Source organism: Lissotriton helveticus, chromosome 12 (assembly GCF_964261635.1).
Source record: "Lissotriton helveticus chromosome 12, aLisHel1.1, whole genome shotgun sequence".
Taxonomy (NCBI): Eukaryota; Metazoa; Chordata; class Amphibia; order Caudata; family Salamandridae; genus Lissotriton; species Lissotriton helveticus.
In genome coordinates this window covers 806,662,695-806,685,881 of record NC_136073.1, presented here as the reverse complement: position 1 = coordinate 806,685,881, position 23,187 = coordinate 806,662,695, and the positions used below count along the sequence as shown (strand labels likewise).

The 23,187-nt window shown below is 43.5% G+C and overlaps 1 protein-coding gene across 1 annotated transcript in view; it reads left to right on the top strand.

Annotated features, from left to right (window-relative positions):
• The first annotated feature begins 2,815 nt into the window (after window positions 1-2,815).
• VPS72 (vacuolar protein sorting 72 homolog) overlaps window positions 2,816-23,187 on the top strand; it is a 47,675-nt gene continuing 27,303 nt past the window's right edge. Inside the window, exons 1-3 of the mRNA XM_078668305.1 lie at window positions 2,816-3,046; window positions 13,381-13,533; window positions 15,092-15,215. Of these exons, the coding sequence (XP_078524431.1) occupies window positions 2,930-3,046; window positions 13,381-13,533; window positions 15,092-15,215 (394 nt within the window). The 5' untranslated portion in view covers window positions 2,816-2,929. The remainder of the gene's footprint in view (window positions 3,047-13,380; window positions 13,534-15,091; window positions 15,216-23,187) is intronic.

Here is a 23,187-nt window from a genome sequence, read left to right as displayed (position 1 = left end):
ACAATGTTTCAAATTAAATATCTTCTCTGCGGCCGGGCCGCATATCTTGTCGAGGCGCGGCTGACGAATTGCCGAGAATCACCCGGGGCAGGGCCTGCCCTCAGCAGGGATTGCTACTGGCTGCGGCACCGTGGGGGATTATCTGGATGTGACTTCCGTCACGCCCTGAACACAGGAGGAAGTGATGTTTGAACAGAAGCGCGGGGGACTCGAATCAGTCCTAGTGCACAGTGCTGCTGTCTGCCCATAAATTATACCCTGCCGCGTTGGACCAGCACAGGAGCCGAGGTCAGCATCGACAGAGCAGACTACTCACTTCACTCTCTGTATCATGGCCAGCCTCCGCGCGGCGCCTCATAGGCAGGATCGTGGAGTCAGTCTCAGTGCATGCAGTGTGCTGTGCTTTGCGGCCGCCGGACCGGGACACGGTAGACAGAGACAGTCAGCTCTAAACTGAAGTTCAAGTAAGCACTGGCCACGCTGACACCAGGCTGCAGCCTGCTGCCACTGACTATAAATACTGTATGTTGTAAATTGTCAAACAGCGCCCTGAAGCGCACGCACTGCTGTCTGATTAGTATTCCAGTATATGCAAGCTTTAATTGTTTACAATTCTGAGCCCGCCGATCTATCATGGTCTGCTAATACCCACGAACCCCTCTGCTACAACTAAACTGTTGCCTTAGTACCGGGCACCTCCAGGCCTCTGTACGCCTGCCAGTGAGTCATAAACACGGATTCTGGTCCTTCTTCTGTCGTCACAGAAGTTTACATACCGGATAAATGGAACGTCTAGACTTCCTCGAACCTAGAGCTTGCATTACCTGTAGGGCATTGTGGAATGGGATGGTCTCAACAGCCAGACTAAAAATACAATTAAGAAATATTATTCATAAACCAATGTAGTTGGTTTGCAACAATATATTTTCTGAGAGCTCTAAATAAAAGGAGGTAAATATGATAAACGCCACAGGGGCCATGATACTGTGAGTTTAGTTTTATCATCTGCCCAACTTTTAAGGAGCAGGAAAGTAGCACTCTGTTTCAATCAGCCTTTAGGTTTCTTATGCAAGGACGAATTTCAAATGCAGACAAGTAGCCTGTTTTCTGCTTTAGTTATGCAGATCTGATCATTTTAATTTCAGACACACTAGTTAAATCTGCAGGTAGGGCTGCTCTATCTCGTCATCCTTCTATCTGTAAGATCTGATTTCATTTCAAATTCACAGTAATCTGCAGGGCTGCTCTGTCTTGTCATCCTACTGAGGTTATCATTGGGCACCAGTACTAACTGAGAGGGTTTATCTCCAAACTACGGGAGGTGCTTGTTTTGCCAGGGGTCTATGCTCTCTCTCTTCATCCTGTGGCGCCGGGCGGGAGTTGTGGGGGGTTCGTTATGACAGACTGGCATCATTCCTCAGAGGCCTCTCATCAGTTGTAACTTGTCACTCAGCGCGGAGCGCACTCGCTGCAGATGAGATGTGATAATTTGAGGCACTGGGCTGCTCTGGGCTCGTCATCCTTCGGAGGTTTATCTGCAAGATCTGATTTAATTTCAAATTCACACAGTATAATCTCAGCAGGCCTCAGGGCTGCTATGTCTGGTCATCCTTCTTGGGCACCAGTACTAACTGAGAGTGTTTATCTTCAGACAAAGGGTGGTGTGTGTTTTGCCAGGGCTCTCTACTCTCTCTCATCATCCTGTGGGCGGTCATTATGACTCGCTTAAATCCTCTCACCCCCCTTATTCCTGTACATATGGACTTTAAAAGAATATTATTTGTTTTATGCAAATAACAATCTGTTGCATCCAGTAAGTATTTTTGTATTTAACTGTGCATGTGTCCGCATATGTACACAGAATTTTAATAAAGTACTGCTACTGAAAGGCTTGTTTAATATCATGGTTATGCATTCGTTTACAGTAAGTCAGGTTACAGGAGGGAGCACTAGGGTTAGTGCCCTTCCTTTACTGGTGCTCTGCAGCCGTTTCTAGAACTTCTTGGAGTTTCTTGTTGCTCAAATGGCTGTAATTTCTGATATTTAGAAGTTTCCCTCGTCTTCATTGCATGATTTTTTGCTTGCGAGAAAGTGTCACTCATAGTCGTTGAAATGTCACTCATAATTTCACTGAGATTATAAAAATGTCACACATGGCAATTTGAAACCTTGGCAGCTATGTTTGTGCCTTTATTTCCTTTCCTTGGTACAGGGGTGCATGTGCACCAGGTTACTTTGGCCTGCGACATGTCATAATTACATATTTGTTATTCTGGTAATGCAAGTACATTCCTCATGTATTTTTTCCTCAGGTCCTATCATTAGTGGTTGTTGCAGTCTGTGCATATGTACCTTACCATCGACATTATGTATGCTTATTCTTCTTTGGTCTTCTTTCCTTGGGCCGTCCTTTCCTCTGGTCCTGGGACCTTTTCCTTGTCCTGCCTTGCCCCTTTCCCCCTTCCTGTTGCTGGTACACCTACGTTCCCCGTGCTGGATTCCTGTCATATTCCCCTTGTTTCGCATGCAATTCTCTAGACCTTCCCTCCTTTCTTTTCCCCCCTCTGGCCTACCTCCCCTCTCTCCTTTCTTTTCCTTTCATTAGCAAAGGGAGATGTGTTGTAATCTGTTTATACTGTAAAGTAGGCATAGTGGTACATCCCGGAGTAAATCTTTTTCCAATGCCACCACTGTACTGGCTGCCTGACGTTCGTGTTGCTTCGCTAATGTCACGCGCACAGAAAGTCGGCGCTCTAGCTGCGCCATGAAGTGTGAGAGCTGTGTGCAGTAATAGTCCTTCTTTCATATCCGCAGCTCTGCCAGACCAGTGAAGTCGATAGCCGAGCACAGCGGCGCGGATGAGCTACCGGCAACAGAACAAGGCTCCGGTGAGGCTTTCGTAGCTCTCGGATTCGAGCACCGAGGCACCATGAGTCTGGTGGTGGGCCGCGCTCCGCGGAAGACGGCGGGGAACCGCCTCTCCGGACTGCTGCAGGTCGAGGAAGAGGACGAGTTCTACAAGACCACCTACGGCGGCTTCAACGAGGTGAAACCGGGGTCAGAGCAAGGGGCGGGCGGGAGGTGCTTGAATGGGCCATTCTGTGTGATAACGGACTAGGGTTTCAAGTCCAGCTGCGGGGGCAGTACAAAGAAGACGCCTACTCACCCATGGGGGTGCATTGAAAACGGTTTAACAATCCCCCCCCCCCCCCCCCCCGGAGCGTAACCTGTGGTTATCTATAATCCGGGCCAACGCATTTATGCGCAATGGAGGGCCGAGTTATAGTTGACAAATATATGTGTCAAAAACGGTAAGGTGTGCTGCACCTCCTGTGGCAGTATTGTCTCTCTAGCTTGTCACTCAAGCACACCTTGGTACATATACTGTGAAAAATCAAAAGGTTGCTTAAGGAACACAAATATAAACTGTCCCTAGTTCCTATTTAAAAGGATATTCACCGACATATACTAACTTTGTCATGTTTGGAAGCACATGAATACTGTTTTATTAACTCTTATCATTTGCTCACATCGTAAAAAGGTGTATGGTAAACATTCGATATGCCATTGACACAAAAGGAGCCCAAGTGTACTCTTCATTAATTAAATGTCGTACCTTTCATTTTGCGTATCTCATTTATGTATTAGATTTGTTCTTCATGTGTGTGTATGTATATATATCTATATATCCGGCATTGGAGTTTTTTCTCTGATCTTGAATGTCACACTGAACAAATTGATGGTCATGGTTTTTCAGAACTAGTAAAGCAAAACAATTTTGTGACCCAATCAGTATTTCCATCTTTTTCCATTACATTTAAACATGCCAGGATTTTTTTTAATGTTGAACAAAAAAGCCTTTACAAGTCCATCTGCGGGGATAAGAAATATCATTGGGGCTTTGATTCCTGTGATCCTATTTCACTTTAAAGAGAGAGAACGAGTGACCAAAGAACTGTCTTGGATATGCACAACCCATCCACTACTCAAACTATGCCTCAGTGTGTCCAAGATAAGCATTGTTGGTGGCAGCCTTAGGAGACCTTTTGGAAGCCATCATCCGCCAAACTCTGTGTTAAGCTGCATTGCTGTGTTAGCAGCAACATGCAAAGAAAGATTGACTTGTGAGGCTTGCGATTATTCTACTTCATCATGTAGGTTTTGGCCTGCATAATGGGCATTCCACTGTCAAACAGGGCGGGTTCTTGCACTTTGCTGAAGGTGCTGTAAACAAATTTAACTGATCTGTATAATTTTATGAAATAAAGTGTATTGAATGTCTGACTCGATATCTGTCAGCACAAACATTGGAGACATTGCTTACTAGAGTGGATGAAATACATTATTGAAAATGCACGATTCGATCTAGAGCAGTTTGGCCCTATTGTAGGTAAAGTGAAATACTCCAAATACATTATAAATCTGAAAGGACTTTTAGAGGGGGCCTAAGCGCGTAATATACAGAGAGAGAACACCTGTGGTGGACAATATTGGACGTTTTCTGCATATATTATGCTCGCTTCTATTTTTACAGCATGCTTTTGCCATTGTTGCACCTTTGTAACACTGGGATTTTTATGGACTCAGTATCGTGAAGACTGGAGTTACTCTGAGTGTCTCCTGTTACCACTTCATATCTTACAGCATTACCTCGTGTCTGTGTCTTCCATTTTAGTGTTTTCGCATGTCTGTCTCCCAGTGATCTCCTGTCTCTTTGTGTGTATGTAATCCAACCTGCTGTCATGCCAGAAGGTGGGCGACTACCCCATCCAACTCCTGTTTATTGCCAGCACACGACCCCCTTGGATTGCTAATTATAGGGGAAACCACAATCACTGTGTATAATAGTGCAGGTTAAAGCTTGGATGCAGTCTAAGACGAGGTATACAAGGCTGTTGTAAACTGCCAAAGCTTATACTCTTAACAGCCCAATAAGTCTGGATCAACAGTGAGAATGCCACAAGAATGTGTATATTTTTGATGGTGCTAGATAAGGTGAAAGGTGCCTCATTTCCTTTAAATACATTTTAGCTACAAAGAAAGCAGGGACTTTTATATATATTTTTTTAGTATCACTTTTCTTTTTTTTTACTTTCAACTATTTCCCTCACAGATGTTAATTAACCCTTTGCTTTGAAAAGTAGGAAATGAATTCTACAAATGTAAAACACTGCCTTGGGCTCTGACCCTGAGAAACCAAGATTTGAGAAGTCCATCAAATGGATTAATTTAGCAGAATCTCCACCGTTTATAAAAGAATCTATATGGTTGTCTCCTAATGATAGAGCAGCGTGGTACTGGCAGATCTTTCCATGAGAATACAGGCAATTGGACACATATGTGGATATCTTTTTCAAGGAAACTGAATAGAAGGTAGTTGCAGATTTAAGTCTATTGCCATAGAAGTCTGAGGGTAAAAACTGGTGCACTGAAATGGATTACATTGATGATCTTAGGCTTTGTTAAACCTCTTTGTAAGAAATGCAATATTAGACATGAAATATAGTTCTTACTTTTGGTATAATAAGAAAAACTAGTACTTCTTTGTATTTTTAACTAAAAACGTTAATGGATTTATTAGCATAATGCATATACTTTCAACATGTGAATATATAATGCCAGTTTAATCTCTTTTTTAACCGAATGTATTTTTATGTGTAACCTATAGTGCTGTGTCAATGTGTTTGACTGTAAATTTAATTCGCTTATTAAAATTCTTGTGTATACTATGCTTTTATGAGTAATAACTCGAATAAAGCACTTTTTGACTTGACTTGACTCTAATGCCAGTTTATTTCTGCATTCTGTTATCTGGATGCTATGCATATGTCTGGGAATGTCGGTTCATTATTTCTGCCTTCCAGAGGTAGTGTACACCCCTACATTTAGTTGATAGACCATTGAAGAGTAGGCCCATTCCATGGTAGAGCTATTGAGGCCAGTAGTAGACTGTTCAAGTTGACCCAATGCTAAATAAAGTCTTAAGCTTAAAAAGAGGGGAGTAGCAACCTCCATGAAGATGTTTAGACGTAACTGAGTTTCTTGAGTGCTTGTGAGGACAGGTTTTTTATTTTTGATAAGCCATCATCAAGACCAACTCCATAGAATTTACTGTTCGTTCTGTTAAATACGAAAGGAGGGAATGTTTGACGGTGCACTCGCCATAGAACAATGGAAACCTCAGACTACAACTTTGAACAATCAGGGATTCTGTCTTGAACCATTAATGAAGAAACTTCACAAAATCACACGTTTCACAAGAGGTACAAACAAAAACAAAACTCAGATCATTGCGAAAGAATACTGCAGAGTGTTGTAAGAACATACAAATGGCTGAAACACACTAGACAAATGCTGTAAACATAAGTTAGCAAAGTCGTGGACAAAGAAAGATTACATCTTGAATGTTGATGCCCTCCGACGATTGTAGGAGGTGACTTGTGTTGCTGACATCCACATGGATCGTTCGCACCTCCCTCTAAGAGACTCCCAGACAGTACACACACAAGGCATGTTTAATGACTGGTAACAACTCTGGGGACTGGCAGACACTTGAAGGCAGATGAATCAGACTGGGAAGGATTACTCCTTTTTCTCGGGACTCCACGAGGTACATGTTCGACTAGAATTTTTTTTTTGTGTGCCCCAGGTGTCCTTAGCCTTTTCTAGGCGATTGAATACCTGGCCTGTACTATATCCAACCATAATCCCGTCGTCTTGTGACTGAGGTGGGCGTAACCCCTACCGTTCACCTGGCAACTCAAACTGAAGCACTGGAAGGCCAAGTTTTTAGGGAGACGATACATGAGAAAATACTCCAATTTGTGACAATAATACTGGGACAACGTTTTCACCTCAAGTAGAGTAGGACGCCTTTAAGGTTGTGCTCCGAGATCACTGTCTAGTGTATGCGAATGGTATACAAACACTCTGCTGAGGGAGGTTAAGAGGTCTGGGGAAGCGCTTAGAAAAATGGAGCTGCAGCGCCCGGAGCAGCCTGATTTACAAGTGGCGCACCTGGACGCCCAGGAGCTGGTCGCCACCTAAGTTGAACACCTTGGAGGCTTTGACTGTTAGCAGTACATGGACGAGACACATGCTGAGAGGGACAAATCTGGCTCCCTGTTGGCCTGGCTAGCTAACCAATCCAAGAGGGAATCAACAATACTGGACTTGGAGGACGAGGACTGCAGTAGAATAGTCTCCTAGGAGGGTATTGATGATACCTTCGCCCTGTACTATTTGTCTTTATATACGAGTGCTACTACAATGAATACCGCGTACACTTGTGCCTTTTTGGGAGCGAACTCTTTACCACTTCTGGGCTAGGAGGAGGCGAGAGCACTGGGAGATGATATTTCCTCGTAGGAAATAGCATGCCCCATCAAACATATGGCGCGTATAAGACCCCGGGGACTGATGGCTTCCAGGTGGAATTCAGCGCCACCCATACCCTGGAATTGCCGCCCAAGCTGTTGGAGTTGTATAATGTGGCCAATGTTACTGGCCTCTTACCGGATTCCATTAGAGAGGCGGTAATCGTCCCTTTATTGAAACCGGGCAATCCAAAGCATGATCGCACGGTGTACAGGCCACTGTCAATGTAAAACGTTGAGCACAAGATCTTGTGTAAGATCTTAGCAGCCCGCCTGCTTCCCCACATGACGACCTTCATCCACTCTGATCACTCGGGATTCATCCGGGTCCATAGCATGGCGACTAATATTAGACTTCTTTTAGCTGTTATGAGGGATGATGACTACAGCAAAGCGGACCCAACCATATTTGCTGTCGACATCAAAAAAACATTCGACAGCCTGGAATGACACTACCTGTATGAGGTAATAGCACACATGGGATTGGGAGAATGTTTTATAGCTTGGATTCAACTGTTATATTGAAGACCGACTGCCAGAGTGTGCACCGGTAGCACTATATCAGCTGTTTGATGGAAAGGGGGATGCGTTAGGGGTGCCCTTTGTCCCCCCTGCTTTTCGCCATAGCTATGGAACCCATGTCGGCACAAGCTGGCGAAGCGTTTAGGGGTTTGACAGTATGGGGGCACTGCCATAGAATAGCACTAAACGCAGATGGTCCATTACTCTTCTAGTGCGACGCTGAAGGGGCCTTGAGCGGGGCCAGAACCATGCTGGAGGAGTTCAGCCTTCTATCAGGGCTGCATGATATTTGGCAGAAATCCAGGCTGTTCCCCATGATAAGCAAAGAAGACCCTCCGGAGAAATAAGCTGGGGTACAATGGGAACCCCCGATGTCTGACATTCTTGGGGGTCAGGATTTATCACAACAAAGATGACCTACTGGAGGGAAATATAGGGCAAGCAATTGATTCCTTGAGATACTCTATGAATTTTTGGGGCCGTTCCCACTGTCGGTGATGGGAAGAATAGCTCTCCTAAAGATGGTGGCCCTTCCACAACTTCTTAATTTTTTTCTACACTGCCCATATGGATCCCGGTAGGTTCAGGGAACTGAAAACACAGAATGCTGAGCTTCTTGGGGTTCTTAAAGTGCGTCGACCTAACACAAATGACTCACATGAAGTCTGCATACTGACAAACTGTTAGAATAGAGGCCAGCAACGAATGACCATCAAGATCCTTTACTCGTGGGACCTGCCTCTGGACTTCCTGCACTCACTCCCTCATGGAGGGAATTGGCGGGACCTAGGCCATTGGGTAGATGTGGGGGCAACGAAGGTGGGGGACCTTAGTAGGAATTTAGAACTGCTCTTGTTAGGGGACATTTAGAGCTGAATTTTACCTGCCCCAGGGGCATTTGCTGCTCCATGGGGCAATTACGTCGCCCTTTAAGAAACCAGGGGGGGGGTGAGGAAACTATAGAACCTGCAACATCCCAGAGCTGTCAATACATGATGCTCTCAGCCGGGGTCATACGAACGTGTCAGGTCTCTATCGGGCGCTGAGAGCAGACCGACAATTGCCCCTGGACGCGTTGAGGACTAGGTGGGAAGTTCACCTTGACTTTCCCATCGGGCAGAAAGACTGGGATAGGATACTAGAATACACTTCAAAAGTCTCCTTCCGTGTTTTAAACATATCAATTATTATATCCAACACAGGGGATACTTGACCCCCGAATGTATAGGCAGATATTTCCATATACCAGGCGCAACATGCCCCCGCTGCGGGGACGAGATTTCCCATATTCTTCACATGTTCTGGGCATGTCTTGAGCTACGCCCTTTCTTGGAGGGAGTGATACCAACGATGGAAGAGTGCATAGGGAGAGAGATCCCACGAACACTGGGGCCCTGCCTCCTGAGCTGGTTCCCCTACCCAGCGAAGACAAAGATAACTGGGAGATTTCAGGACTTGGCATACATCCTTGCCAAACAAGAGAGATCTCGCAATTGGAAAACACGAAGAGGCCTGCAATTATCAGCGTGGAGAAGGGAACTAAAAAAATGGGCGGGCTGTGAGGGACGGATACTCCTGAGAGAGGCTCACAGGGACGTGGGGAACATAGCCTGAGCCTGGAGTGCGCTGGTGGATGACAAGACTAACCCAGACATGGACTTTCCAGCGGGCTCTCCTCTAGAGTCACCACGGTGACCTAAATGCTCCATAGCTGGTGACCCCACCACACTAATTGTCTTTATGTCCCGCGACCCAGCACAATGTTTTCCGCAGAGCGAAGTGCGCCCTCCCCACCTGAAATCTACTGCTGAGGTTATACCTTGCATTTCCTTTGTGTACCAAGTATAGCTGATATGAGATGTGATGTGAGAGGGATTGTTTGATTGGTGTTTTTGATTAACAGTAACAGATTTCATTACTCACTATGTAAATGTTTTATGTGCTAGGATACGTCACGCTGATTGTACTACATGCCTTGCTTGCTTCTGAAAAACGAATAAAATCTGTTTTATAAAAAAAAATGCATGTTCATGCCATGGTTGTAACCAGATTCAAAGGTCATGTGTGTCTGACCAGCAAATGGTAGTTAAGTATAAAGTTATGTCATCAGAACCAGTATATCGGGATTCAGACACTTATTTAATCTCGTATAGCGCTCACTAGATTGTAAAGATTTTTTTATGGTTCCTGGCTTTCGCTCTCTCATCAAACTCTTTGCATGTCTAACAATGGGTCTTTTCAGTGTTTATGATCCTGTTCGATAAATGGAGACTGCCTGACCATATTGTTTCTAAGTGTGTCTGTTGGGTTTATTTATGTTTGAATGAGTGACCTTGTAGGACTATGCTGTTTCTTTGTTTGGCAGCTTCATTAAACATCATTCTACAATACAATGTGTACAAAGTCCACTCAATTTTTGAGAGATGTAAATAAAAAGAAATAAAAAACAGTACACAATGATAACCACATTAATCTTCACACAGATTATTTGGTGTGCTTTTGTAAATTTGGTGTAATTCTGTTCAGTAGTGTTTTAATATGTATATATATCTTAACCAGAACAACAGTAGCATGTAGATTTAATGATCTATACTGGAAGCTGTTTGGTTGATGGAAATTAACACTATAACATGACCATGTTTGAAATTTTCAGAATTTCATAAGAAGTCCTCAATATCCCTCATATAAAAGACTCAAAAAGAACATCCATGGGATTCTTTTAGGTACAAAATGACTAAGCGGCTGATCCAAAAATGACCTTATTTGCCAAAACAGTGTGTCCTTTGTAAGTTTGTGAAGTTCAAAACAGTCTGCAGACTTGGAAATTTCGAGGACTTCACTCAAAGATTTGAGGACTTTAACTTATGTGTGTAATTCCTTATAATGGATTCCAGAATACCTTTACCGGTCATTGAAGATAGAAATGAAAGAACTACATGTTTATATTGGAAAATCTAGGAACAGACTTCCTACAATGGACTTAGGTGTTGTATACATCAGCATTAACCAGAGTAAGAGTGGGAACGCTGATATCGACACAATACCCGGTCAATCGGGGAACAAGGCAGGGATGCTCGCTGTCCCCCCTGCTGTTCGCCCTGGTAGTAGACCCTCTGGCGGCGAAGGCCCGGATGGGGGACTACTATAGGGGCTTGGAAAGCAGAGAGGGTCAACAATACATATCACTATATGCGGACGATTTGCTGCTCTAACTGGAAGATGCTGGTATAGCGTTGGTGGGCGCCGGCTCCCTGCTCTCGGAATTTGGCACCATATCGGGCTTGAAAGTGAATTGGCCGAAAACATGCCTGTTCCCAGTACAGCAGGGGGAGACACAGCCTGTAACGGATTTAGAGGTGAGATGGGAACCCACCTGTTTAAAATACCTAGGTGTACATATTTACCACACAGTGGCAGACATGTTAGAAGGGAATGTGGGGCGTGGCATAAGAGCGCTAAAGGGCAGCATGGCTTTTTGGGCCACCTTCCCGATGTCGGTGACATGCCGAATAGCCCTATTGAAAATGATAGCGCTCCCGCGCTTCCTGTATTATTTTAGAACACTGCCGATATGGATACCAGGTTCGACCTTTCAGTTACTGAAATCGCTCGTAGTGGCCTTCCTCTGGGGTATGGGTAGGTGTAGAATTGCCCTGGCAACGCTCGCCCGGCCTAAAGCTGAAGGAGGATTGGCGGTTCCAGACTTCGAACTGTACTATCTGGCACCCCAGCTGCAGCTTTTCACTCAAGCAATAGCGAGGGAATTCAGAGGGCCGGAACAACAAAAAGGTAGGGGAATACTGCGACATATCCTGTAGTTTATAACAATGCAACAGAGGCTGAACCTTAAAGATCTTTTACTGGAAGAGAGAACGCTCAGACTCTGCTGGAACTGCTCCCAACGTAGAGCGGGAGTCCTGCACCCATATGCACCCGAGATCCCGCTGGGAATGATAACGGCGTTGCCACACGGCGGGGACTGCTCGCAATTGCAAGCCTGGGAGGAAGCAGGTCTCCAAGTTTTGGAAGATCTATACGAAGATGGAGCCATGTTACCCTACCAGACACTACAGGATAGATTTGATCTTCCGAGAGGAGGATTTCTGTTGCATGCAGCCTTGACGAGGGCAATACAGGCACACTGGCGTGAAGGGCTTACGGAACCCAAGACGACGATGGCCTGCCAATATACCATGATGGCGGCTGGGACCTTCAAGGCGGTCACGTGTCTTTATTCTAGAATGCTTAACGAGGAGACGCTGAAAGGGAAGTGGGAGGTCGATATAGGGAAAGAAATCCCTGAAACCGCCTGGACGCAAATAATACGGAGAGCATGGAAGAGTTCAAGAAATGCAAGATTCCAGTTAGTACACTTCTACATCCTTCACAGAGCGTATTTGACGCCTGGAAAGATCTGTAAATATTTTAAAGTTGCTGAAGCGGCATGTCCCTGGTGCACACGAGCCGGAGTAGAACTAGAACATATGCTATGGTCTTGCCCAATGATGGGATCCTACTGGGTGGAAGTGGGAGACACCCTAAATGAGATAACCGAGAGACCATTGACATTTGATATGGCCACTAGCGTCCTACACTGGTTCCCCCACACATCCAAAAATAAGATAACGAGTAAATTCATTGACATGGGGCTCATATTAGCGAAACGGGAAATCACGAGACATTGGAAAGCGACAGTAGGGCCTAACAGCAAGAGATGGAGAAATGAGTTTGTAAAGTGGGGGAATAGTGAGAGCGTGCTGCGATTTCAACAAGCGCTAAGGCGAGGCAATGATAAAGAACTAGAAGCAGCGACAGCGTGGGAAGCGCTAGTACAGGCATTACGGGATTATGAGACACAGGAGGACTAGCTAGAGTGGTACACCATACAGGTGAAGCCCCGTAGCATAACAGGAACATCGATAGGATTAAGATATAGTGTTTTCCTGCACACGAATGATATAAGGGATTGCTACAGCTCATGCATCAGTGACGAGAACTGGGAGGAGGCAACTGGTGTTAGAATAGGGAGTTGAGGGTATAACTAACGGGGTTTATTGGGATTTATTGGGGGCACTGATTGTTTACAGTTGACACATGGATGTGACACACAGCAAGATTTAGACGGGGGATATCCAGCCATTGGGAAGGTAATATTGAGGCCATTGGGTCACCTGTATTTATGTCTGTTCTGTACGAAAATCGGTAAACTACGTTTAAAAAAAAATGTTTATATTGGAAAACTATCAAGGGGATGACAATTCTCCATTGTCTTCTGATAAATTTTAGGTAATTTAATAGGATAAGTGTCCCAATGGTATAGATGTCCAGTTGCAAAGACGAATCTCAGTAGCACTTGCAGGACCTGAGATAAGTGTACTCATTTCACAAGTGTCCGATTGGTTCTTAATCTCAATGAGCTGTTTTGTAGATGTACATTCACAGCCTGCTGCGCATTGAACTTTGTCTGCTTGTCTTCTGTCAGGAGTCCGGCGATGACGAGTACAAAGGGGAGCATTCAGATAGTGAGGATGAGGTGGATTCCGATTTCGACATTGACGAGGGGGATGATCCGACTAGTGATCAAGATGATGATGAACCGAAAAGAAAACGCCGTGTGGTGACCAAGGCATACAGGGTAAGGCACAGTTTGCTTTTGACATACACAAATACCATGCATTTCTCTCCACTCATTGCAGACTTCCTTGTTTTGACTCTAAATATGTTGCATTTGAATCTATTGTAACTGGTACTTTGTCTTCAATAATGGCCTTTCTAACCTAACACAAGTAAAATAAAAGATCACAACAGCTAAAAACGCGTATCAAATGGCAGCACTCCGCAAAGTTAGTTTGGACTTTGTGCTATCCTTCTCCGTGTACTTAACTCCGCTGTAGATTGGCACAGACCTACATTCCTCACATATTGCTTGATATCTGTACCTGCCAGTTTAAAATGATTGAAGTTGGCCATGTGCTCAGCGTTTGGATGGGTTTTCCAGGTGATTATTGATCTGCATCGGGAGCATTAAAAGCAGCATTAAATAAAACATCTTGAACAGATTTCTGCAATGGACCTTTAGCCAGAAAATGTGTTGCCAACTTAACCATTGTCAGGTTTTAACAGCACCCCAGTCTGCATCTTCAATCGATATAAGGACATAATCTGAACCATCAGCTGTTAGAAATTGATCTCATGACATGCTCCACACTGTTTTCTGTGCATTAAACTCTGAAGGAGGGGTCTTTATGTATACCTGGCATTGAAATGTATTTGTATGTGACTGGTTGCCTTTGCTGTGTCCAGTTGGAGCAATATGCCCCCAGCATCTTTCTCTCGGTCATATTCCTCTATCATGATCGATCTCCCATTACCTCTTGTTCCTTGGCTAATCAAATTCTGTATCCCCTACCACACCCCCTCATTGCACCTAATTGTTTGCATGATTGCAGTGTAGGCCTGTACAACTTTTGGCCCCGGTTATCAGATCCCATATACTGTGTTATTTGCTATCGATGCACAACTTCAGAAATTATAGAAAGTTATTTCCTTTGCATAGATGAGGTATGCCTCCAGGTCAGAATGTACAGTTTTGTTTGTGTTGAGGAACTGTAGACACTCCTTTGACTAGTTTGACGACGGAGGGTTGTGGCAGAGTACTCCTTATAGATCGACAGATTTAACTATTTTGCTTTCCAATTTATTTGTAAGGACTAGTCCCCAGACCTCGCTCCTGGAAGGGGAAGCTGGCTACTTTACATTTCTTCATTTTTAGCGTCCAGTCCTGCTCCCATCATGGTTAATGTCAGAGTGACTGAGTCTTTTGGTCCTCTTCCTCCCCAGAGGACTAGAGGCTGCAGTTAGTTTGCTTAGAACCAGTTATATTTCTTCATTTTAACTAATCCTACATAAGGTCTCATGCCTTTTGCATTAACCATTCCACTTGTAATGAACTTGACTGCATCTGGTGCGTTTGGAGATCCTTAAAATGCAATAAATGATGGACAAGGCACTGCACTCCCCACTTATACCTAAGTAGTGTGAATTAACTTCCATCTCTAAAATTCGAGATACAGTTCCATTTCCCCCCCAGACAATATGATGTGATTTTTCCCCATAAAATAGCCTGCTGTAGCCTTTCTCTTAGAGTGAGTCCATCCGTTAATCATCCTTTTCTACTTGTTTTTATTTTTTAGGAACCAATAATAAGCTTAAAACCTAAACCAAAAGTCAAGAAGCCAGAAGTTTCTGCTAGCAGTGCACCAAAGGTCAGGCAGGAGAAACCACCTGTCCCGCAGCCGCAGGATGATACTACTGATAGTAAGTGGATGGGTTTTAATTAAGTTGTGTCTTTAGTGTGTGTGTGTGTGTGTGTGTGTGTATATATATATATATATATATGTATATATATGTGTATATATCACCACAACCCTCCTTCAAAAGAACGAGCAGAGGCCTCGTAGGGGATATATATATATATATATGTGTGTGTCTGTGTGTTAATCTTGTCTGGTTTGATTCGATATCTTCTAGGTTATTGGGCAAACACAGCCAGTTGCCTAAGCTGGTTACTGGGGAATACTAGTGCCCATTGGAGCTGATACAGGAAATGAATGTATTGCAGATTTTTATGTATTCGCTCCAGTGGGTATGAATGCATTACGGGAAGATGATCATATGTTCCTCACCTCTGGGTAAATAAGATGCCCCAAAAACCACATATAGATGTTCATCTATATTGGATACAAATCTCTCCACACTTCGTAGTTGTGGTTCAGAAGCACTTTCCACTGACAAGGCATTTTTGATTTGCATGTAGCATTTGACCCTAAGGATGGATTTGAACTAAAATTAGCGTTCCATTGACATAGTAAACTATGGTACCCCTAGTTATACAGGGGGAAATAGTTAAAAGGGAAAGGTGAAGGCAGATAATTACCCCCCCCATTTTAGCACCTACAACCAAAAACTGCTCAATGTACATCACAATTGGCACGAAAGTAGAACTTGACTTAGAAAAAATGCTTTAATTAGTTTGCTTAAATCTGTTCTATAATTGGGGCCCCAGGATTTCTGCAATATTGTGGATGTGGCGGCTTCCACATTATTATAGATTTGCCTCATTTGCCACATAATCTGCTGATTTTAACTAAAAAATAATGTTCTGGCTCAAATGGGTCAACATTTACTAAACATGTAGCAGTTCACTGTGGAAGAGCCTTTGAAACGGTTGACTGCTCACCTTTCTGTTTTATTTATTTGGGTGTCAGAGTGGTACTAATGAGGTGAAACCTTCGTCCTAATGGTGTTAACATGTAAAAATTAAAAAAAATAAAGTAATGCTAAAAAAAGTGCATAGTATGCAGCATAATTTGTGTTTCTTGCATATTTTAGTCCACTCTGGTGCAAAAATTGGTCCTCCCATGCTGCATAATTCAAGTGGCCCGGTCTGTTCTGGAGATAAGAACATTTAAAAAAAGATTGCCAGGTGGTGTTTAAAGTGATTACACTGTTATCTGCTATGTTAAAGCACGATTCAGAAAATTTTGATTTCTGTGAATCACACTTGAAATTTTATATATATATCTCAACAAAAGTGCCTTCTGCTTAAGGACGCCACTCCATGAAAAATAAGTTCACAGAACCCTTTATTTTTTTAAACCAGCTCAGCTTTCCAATTATTCATTGCCTTCCCTGACGTGTTTCAAAGCACCAAGCTTCGCTTTCAAAGGGAAAACACAATCTGTCAGCCACAGGTCTGCGCAGCACATTCTCCAGCCTTCAATCCGTTTTTTTCTTCAATTAACCTCACCAGAGGCCTCGCCTTATCAGGTGTGTAAATTCGTGTGCATTCTGGGGCTGGAAGTCTTTGTGCTGTGCCCAATTCTTCCCCACCAGTGGGGTCTGTGTATTTGCTTGCAGATGAAATTTAAAGCAGTGTTAATTATTCGGTTGTTTTTCAAGCCCTCCAGTGGGCCTCAGAAAGACATGCAGGTTCCTTTTAATTATTTTATTTCTCATGCTGCAGACAGGTTAAGTTCAGTCCCAACCATGCAGACCCATCATTTATCCAATTATTCATTACCTTCCCTGACGCGTTTCCGAATAATTAACACTACTGAGGTTAATTGAAGAAAAAAACGTATTGAAGGCTGGAGAATGTGCTGCGCAGACCTGTGGCTGACAGATTGTGTTTTCCCTTTGAAAAAGAAGCTTGGTGCTTTGAAACGCGTCAGGGAAGGCAATGAATAATTGGAAAGTTGAGCTGGTTTAAAAAAATAAAGGGTTCTGTGAACTTATTTTTCGTGGAGTGGCGTCCTTAAGCAGAAGGCACTTTTGTTGAGATTTACATACACGGCAGCCTCGTCGTGAAGGATGCACCGCCATTAAATGATGGGTCTGCATTGTTGGGACTGAACTTAACCTGTCTGCAGCATGAGAAATAAAATAATTAAAAGGAACCTGCATGTCTTTCTGAGGCCCACTGGAGGGCTTGAAAAACAACCGAATAATTAACACTGCTTTAAATTTCGTCTGCAAGCAAATACACAGACCCCACTGGTGGGGAAGAATTGGGCACAGCACAAAGACTTCCAGCCCCAGAATGCACACGAATTTACACACCTGATAAGGCGAGGCCTCTGGTGAGGTTAATTGAAGAAAAAAACGGATTGAAGGCTGGAGAATGTGCTGCGCAGACCTGTGGCTGACAGATTGTGTTTTCCCTTTGAAAAAGAAGCTTGGTGCTTTGAAACGCGTTAGGGAAGGCAATGAATAATTGGAAAGCTGAGCTGGTTTAAAAAAATAAAGGGTTCTGTGAACTTATTTTTCGTGGAGTGGCGTCCTTAAGCAGAAGGCACTTTTGTTGAGATTTACATACATGGCAGCCTCGTCGTGAAGGATGCACCGCCATTAAATGATGGGTCTGCATTGTTGGGACTGAACTTAACCTGTCTGCAGCATGAGAAATAAAATAATTAAAAGGAACCTGCATGTCTTTCTGAGGCCCACTGGAGGGCTTGAAAAACAACCGAATAATTAACACTGCTTTAAATTTCGTCTGCAAGCAAATACACAGACCCCACTGGTGGGGAAGAATTGGGCACAGCACAAAGACTTCCAGCCCCAGAATGCACACGAATTTACACACCTGATAAGGCGAGGCCTCTGGTGAGGTTAATTGAAGAAAAAAACGTATTGAAGGCTGGAGAATGTGCTGAGCAGACCTGTGGCTGACAGATTGTGTTTTCCCTTTGAAAACGAAGCTTGGTGCTTTGAAACGCGTCAGGGAAGGCAATGAATAATTGGAAAGCTGAGCTGGTTTCAAAAAATAAAGGGTTCTGTGAACTTATTTTTCGTGGAGTGGCGTCCTTAAGCAGAAGGCACTTTTGTTGAGATATATATATATATATATATATATATATATATATATATATCTGATCAGCACTCCTACTAGTCGGCAATGGAATACAACTAACCAAACGTAGGTACAGACCACAAGACAGCGCTAATTTACTTCAACAGAGGTTTAATGTTCGTCTGTCCCCAGCATGACGCGTTTCGGCTGCGCCACGGCAGCCTTGATCACATGACCTCAAGAACCAATAGGTGCATTTTATACTGTGTGTGTCCCACTTAAAGAAACGTCAGCAGTGCATAGATATAAAGAAAATACTGAATGAAAGGAGATATTGTCTGAAACCACATAATTAACGGTCTAAATACAGAAGGAACAGGTAAAATGAAATATTCATAAATTTTACACAATATATCATACAAACTGTTTACCTCATGGCTTTTAGTCAAAAACTAAAAAAATATATACAGCCATTAATCCTTCTTTCTCCTATTAGTCAGCGGTGAGCATAAATTAACTCCCCATGATCTGACTACTCTGACAGTCACAAACCTTGTGAACGTTTCAAGACTTCGGGAAAGTGCTTATGTTTTAACTAAATAAAGTGCTGAATTCGTGCAAAAGTGCTTTTTAGTGAGTTTAAAATCAAGAATTATAAATTCATGTAAACATGGGAGTACATTGGTGATGGCACGCTTGTTTAAACCTCTATTTATGAAGAGTTACATGCCAACACAACTACAGAAGCGATTGTACTATGATTAAATCACAGCTGAAAACCTGATCAGATCACGTTTGTACTAAGTCAAAAGCTGAACATTGTGGCATAGTGCCCTTATTTCTACACAAAAAACAACCTAACGAATACAGGCAAATTCAAAACCTTATATCCTATTGTCTCATAGAGTGACCCAGGGATGATGCAGGGGAGGTGTAGTTATTCAAAAAACCTTCATGCATGCTGAATACAAATATAAAATTAAATAACCGGGCCATTTGGACAATCCAATGTCCTAACTCACTGAACTTCTGTCCACTTAGAACACTACAAGATGGTAACGAGTCAGGAGGGTGTCCAAAATTATTGTTAATCTACCCAGCTATAGGAAGCAATGGAGATCTTCCCCTGTATTTAATCCATTAGGGATCCTGGTATCTAACAGCAGAATGTATTTACTTTCAAGCTGTCTTAAGACTTTCTCCCTATTGCCCCCCCCTGATGTTCTTGGGCACTGCATCGATGATAAAATACCTCAGGTCATTGAGATTTTTGTTATGAATTAATTCAAAATGCCGGGCGACAGGGTAATTAACATCAGAATTTACCACGGCACGAAGATGCTGAAGGATGCGATTGAAGGCCTGTAATTTGGTACTACCAACGTACCTGAGCCCACAGGTACACTGGAGCACATAAACCGCAAACTCAGTGCGGCAGGTGAAGTGTTCCTTGATCTTAATAGGATTGGGATCAAAAGCCGACAGATACTCGCTAGTATTCACGCCGAACTTGCAGGCTCTGCACGAGATGCGTTTGAAAAAGCCACACTTGTTGGAAATCCGATGAGGTTTAATTACCACCTCAGGGCTGGATTTAACCAAAACGTCCCTCATGGACGGGGCTCTTCTAAAGACCACTGAAGGCTCTTCTGATACAAGAGGAGCTAAGCTGATGTCAGTTTTTAAAAGTGGCCAATGCTTCTTCAGAATCCCCCTCACCTTTTTATGATCCTCATTGAATGTGGTTATCAGACTGATGTCCCTACTCACTGTCTCATCCTCCATGTCATCTGGGCTTGCAGTGACGTCAGTATTGATTGAGGAGAGATAAACCTCCCTGTCCAAACAGTTGGCTTTCTCCTTGGCATCTAGCAACAGGGAAGTATCGTACCCTCTAGCCTGAAATCTATCAATAGCCTCATTCTGACAACGCTCAAGATCTGATACTGTGCTACAGATCCTCCTCATCCTTAAAAACTCCCCGTAGGGGATGCTCCTAATCAGATGGTTGGGATGAGAGCTACTGGCATGCAAAATAGCGTTGCCCGCTGTAGTTTTCCTGTGCAAGCGGGTATGAAGCCTCCCCTCCCCTATGTAGATTTCCACATCAAGAAATTGAATAAGATGGGTGCTAATCTGGGAGGTGAAACATAAATTAAGACTGTTGCTATTGATCTTATCGACAAATTCATTCGCTGATTCCACTGAACCCCTCCAAATCAGGCAGATGTCATCAATGAATCGCCAATAGTGTATCATGCAATTGGGGAAAAGTTCATCGAGTGTTCCCTTGAGGACCTGCTCCTCCCACCACCCTACATGTAAACATGCATAGGTAGGAGAGAAGCATGCCCCCATTGCCACTCCTCTTAACTGTTGGTAAACCTCCCTGTTGTACAGAAAGTAATTGTTATTAACCCTTTAAGTGCTGCCGTCGGCCAACGGTCGTCACGGGCACTACCTCCCCAGTGCTGCGTGCGACCGCTGGACGTCCAGTTCAGCACTGGATAATGGACAGCGCAGCACTGGGGAGGTTTATTTACGAAGCTCCTAAGGTGTTAAGACACAATTCTAACATTTTCAACAACATGGTACTGTGTTGGCTGTAAGAAATACTGCATTTACTCAAATAGTATCTAACTGCATTCAGCCCATCCACGTGAGAGATACTAGTGTAAAGTGAATTGATGTCTAAGGCAATGAGTACATAATCATTCTCCCATGTGATGCCATTGATTTTAGACAGAAAATGGCCAGTGTCCTTAATGAAAGATGGCAAGTCCTCCACAAATTCATGCAGGAATTCATCCACATATCTAGAAATGGATTCTAACAAACTCCCCTGGGCAGAGATGATGGGTCGCCCAGGCACCGGAGATACTTGTTTGTGAATTTTCGGAATTAGATAGAAGAAGGGTGTGACAGGGAATTCGTTCTTTAGGAAAGCATGTTCTTGCTTGCTCAATAAGCCCATTTGTCTCCACTGATTTAAATCCTTGTGGGTTTTGTCTTTTAAGCACTTAAGGTCATTAAAACTGCCCTTTTTATAGCATGTGGTATCACTTAAATGCTTTTCTGCTTCCGCCATGTAGAGGCTACGAGGCCAGATGACCGTGTTACCTCCCTTATCAGCTTTGTTGATAATAAGGTTTGAATCACTCCTTAGTTTTTTCATCAAAATGCGGTATTGTTTTTCCATATATTTGAATCTCTTTTTTCTGCGAGTGATGCTTGTTTGTAGTCCTTTCAAATCTTCAACCACTATGTCACAAAAAGCGTCGGTTATCTTTCGGCATTACTGGATAGAATGTGGATGGAGGTTTAAAAGTGGTCACACATGGATGATTCATTGAAATCCCCCCAATAGCTAAGTTTTGCTGGGTGGTTCCTGGTTCAAAAACTTCCTCTCGCGCTAATTCATTCGCCACACGGAGAGCCTTAATGTCCGCAATTTGAAACATTCTCGAAGGTTGAGTGTTCTTGGAAATATTCGATGCCCGAGCCTGGGAGTTATTTAATTTGAAATGTTTCTTTAATTTAAGTTTGCGGATGAACTTGAACACATCTATGTGTGTTTGCACATGGTTGAATGAATTCCTTGGACAGAAGGACAACCCTAATGAGGAGCTGCATTTCTGCTTTAGACAAGGTAGTGTCAGATAAATTGATGACTGTATTGTCTTGTGAATCCGGTGCTTTTGATTCGCTCGAGATTGATGATGGAACCTGGTCATGACTGCCCCCTAAATTGTCAGTGGTCAAGTTTACTGCTGTTGTTACCACTTCTTCCCTTTCCCTCTGCCTCTCTTTACAAAGCCTCTGCCTCCTGAGTTTCCTCCTTGTACTGCGCTTTTTGTTTGCTGTTCTTCGTTTAATTTCCGCTGTTGGCGAGTCAGCGGTCGCAGTGTTTTGTATCTGTCCTCTACGAGAAAACCCAATTCCTCAGAGGGTGTGTATTTAGTGGGTACTCTTCCTAGGTTTGAACCACCTGCTACTCCTTCATCCGAGTCACAACTACTAGCTACTGAGCTCAATTCCGTTTCCGACACTTCCGTTCTTTGATCATTTCCAACTGTGGGGTCCACATTTTTAGCTACCAAGGCCTGTCTCTTTGCGTTATCAAATTTGCGCGCGAACGTGAAGATCCTTCCCGTTTCATAGTCATTCTTGTCACGCGCAAACTTGTATTGTTTGCGAGTGCTGATCGTCTCCTGGTGCTTTGCCAACCTGGCCTCAATCTCTTCTCTTTGTTTTTTGATGAACTCCTTGTCTTCTTCATTTTCCAATTCTTTATTTAAATCCTCAATTTCTTTAAGGATCTCAATGCGGTCAATTTCTGCATACTTTATCAGTAGACAAACCATATTCATGGACGCGTCTAAATTCAAAGTGGCCCATTCTTTCAAGAGTATGGGGATTAGGATTTTCGAAAGAAGGCGCTATAAGCACCCTCAATCCCCTTGGAACTCGCCCCACATCTTTGTATTTCTGCAATGACCGGTGCTCCCACCACTTGGTGGTTTCAGTTCTCAACAGTTTCTCCAGGCGTTTCATTTTACTTTTAAGATCGGTTGTTTTTTCATGGGAAACATCATTTACTCCGAAGGCATCACCACGCATAACGTTTACCACGCTACACTTACCACGTAAACGTTTTTACAACGCGGGTGCCTTCCACGACCGTCTTTACCACGCAAGTACGTTCTGCGTGGGTTGGGGGGAGACGTGATATTCCTTCCAGTTGTTCTGCGTGGGCTTGGGGGGGCTGGGGGGGTCTCCCCCCCCCAAAAAATAACAAAAAATATGGAGCGGTTTACTTAAATAACAAAAAAAAACCATCTTTATTTTTTTTAAGTAAAAGGAAAGAGCCTCCCCCAAAGACGTGCCGTGTACGTAAAAATAGTAGTCCTTTTTAAATTTTGGTAGACGTGTTTT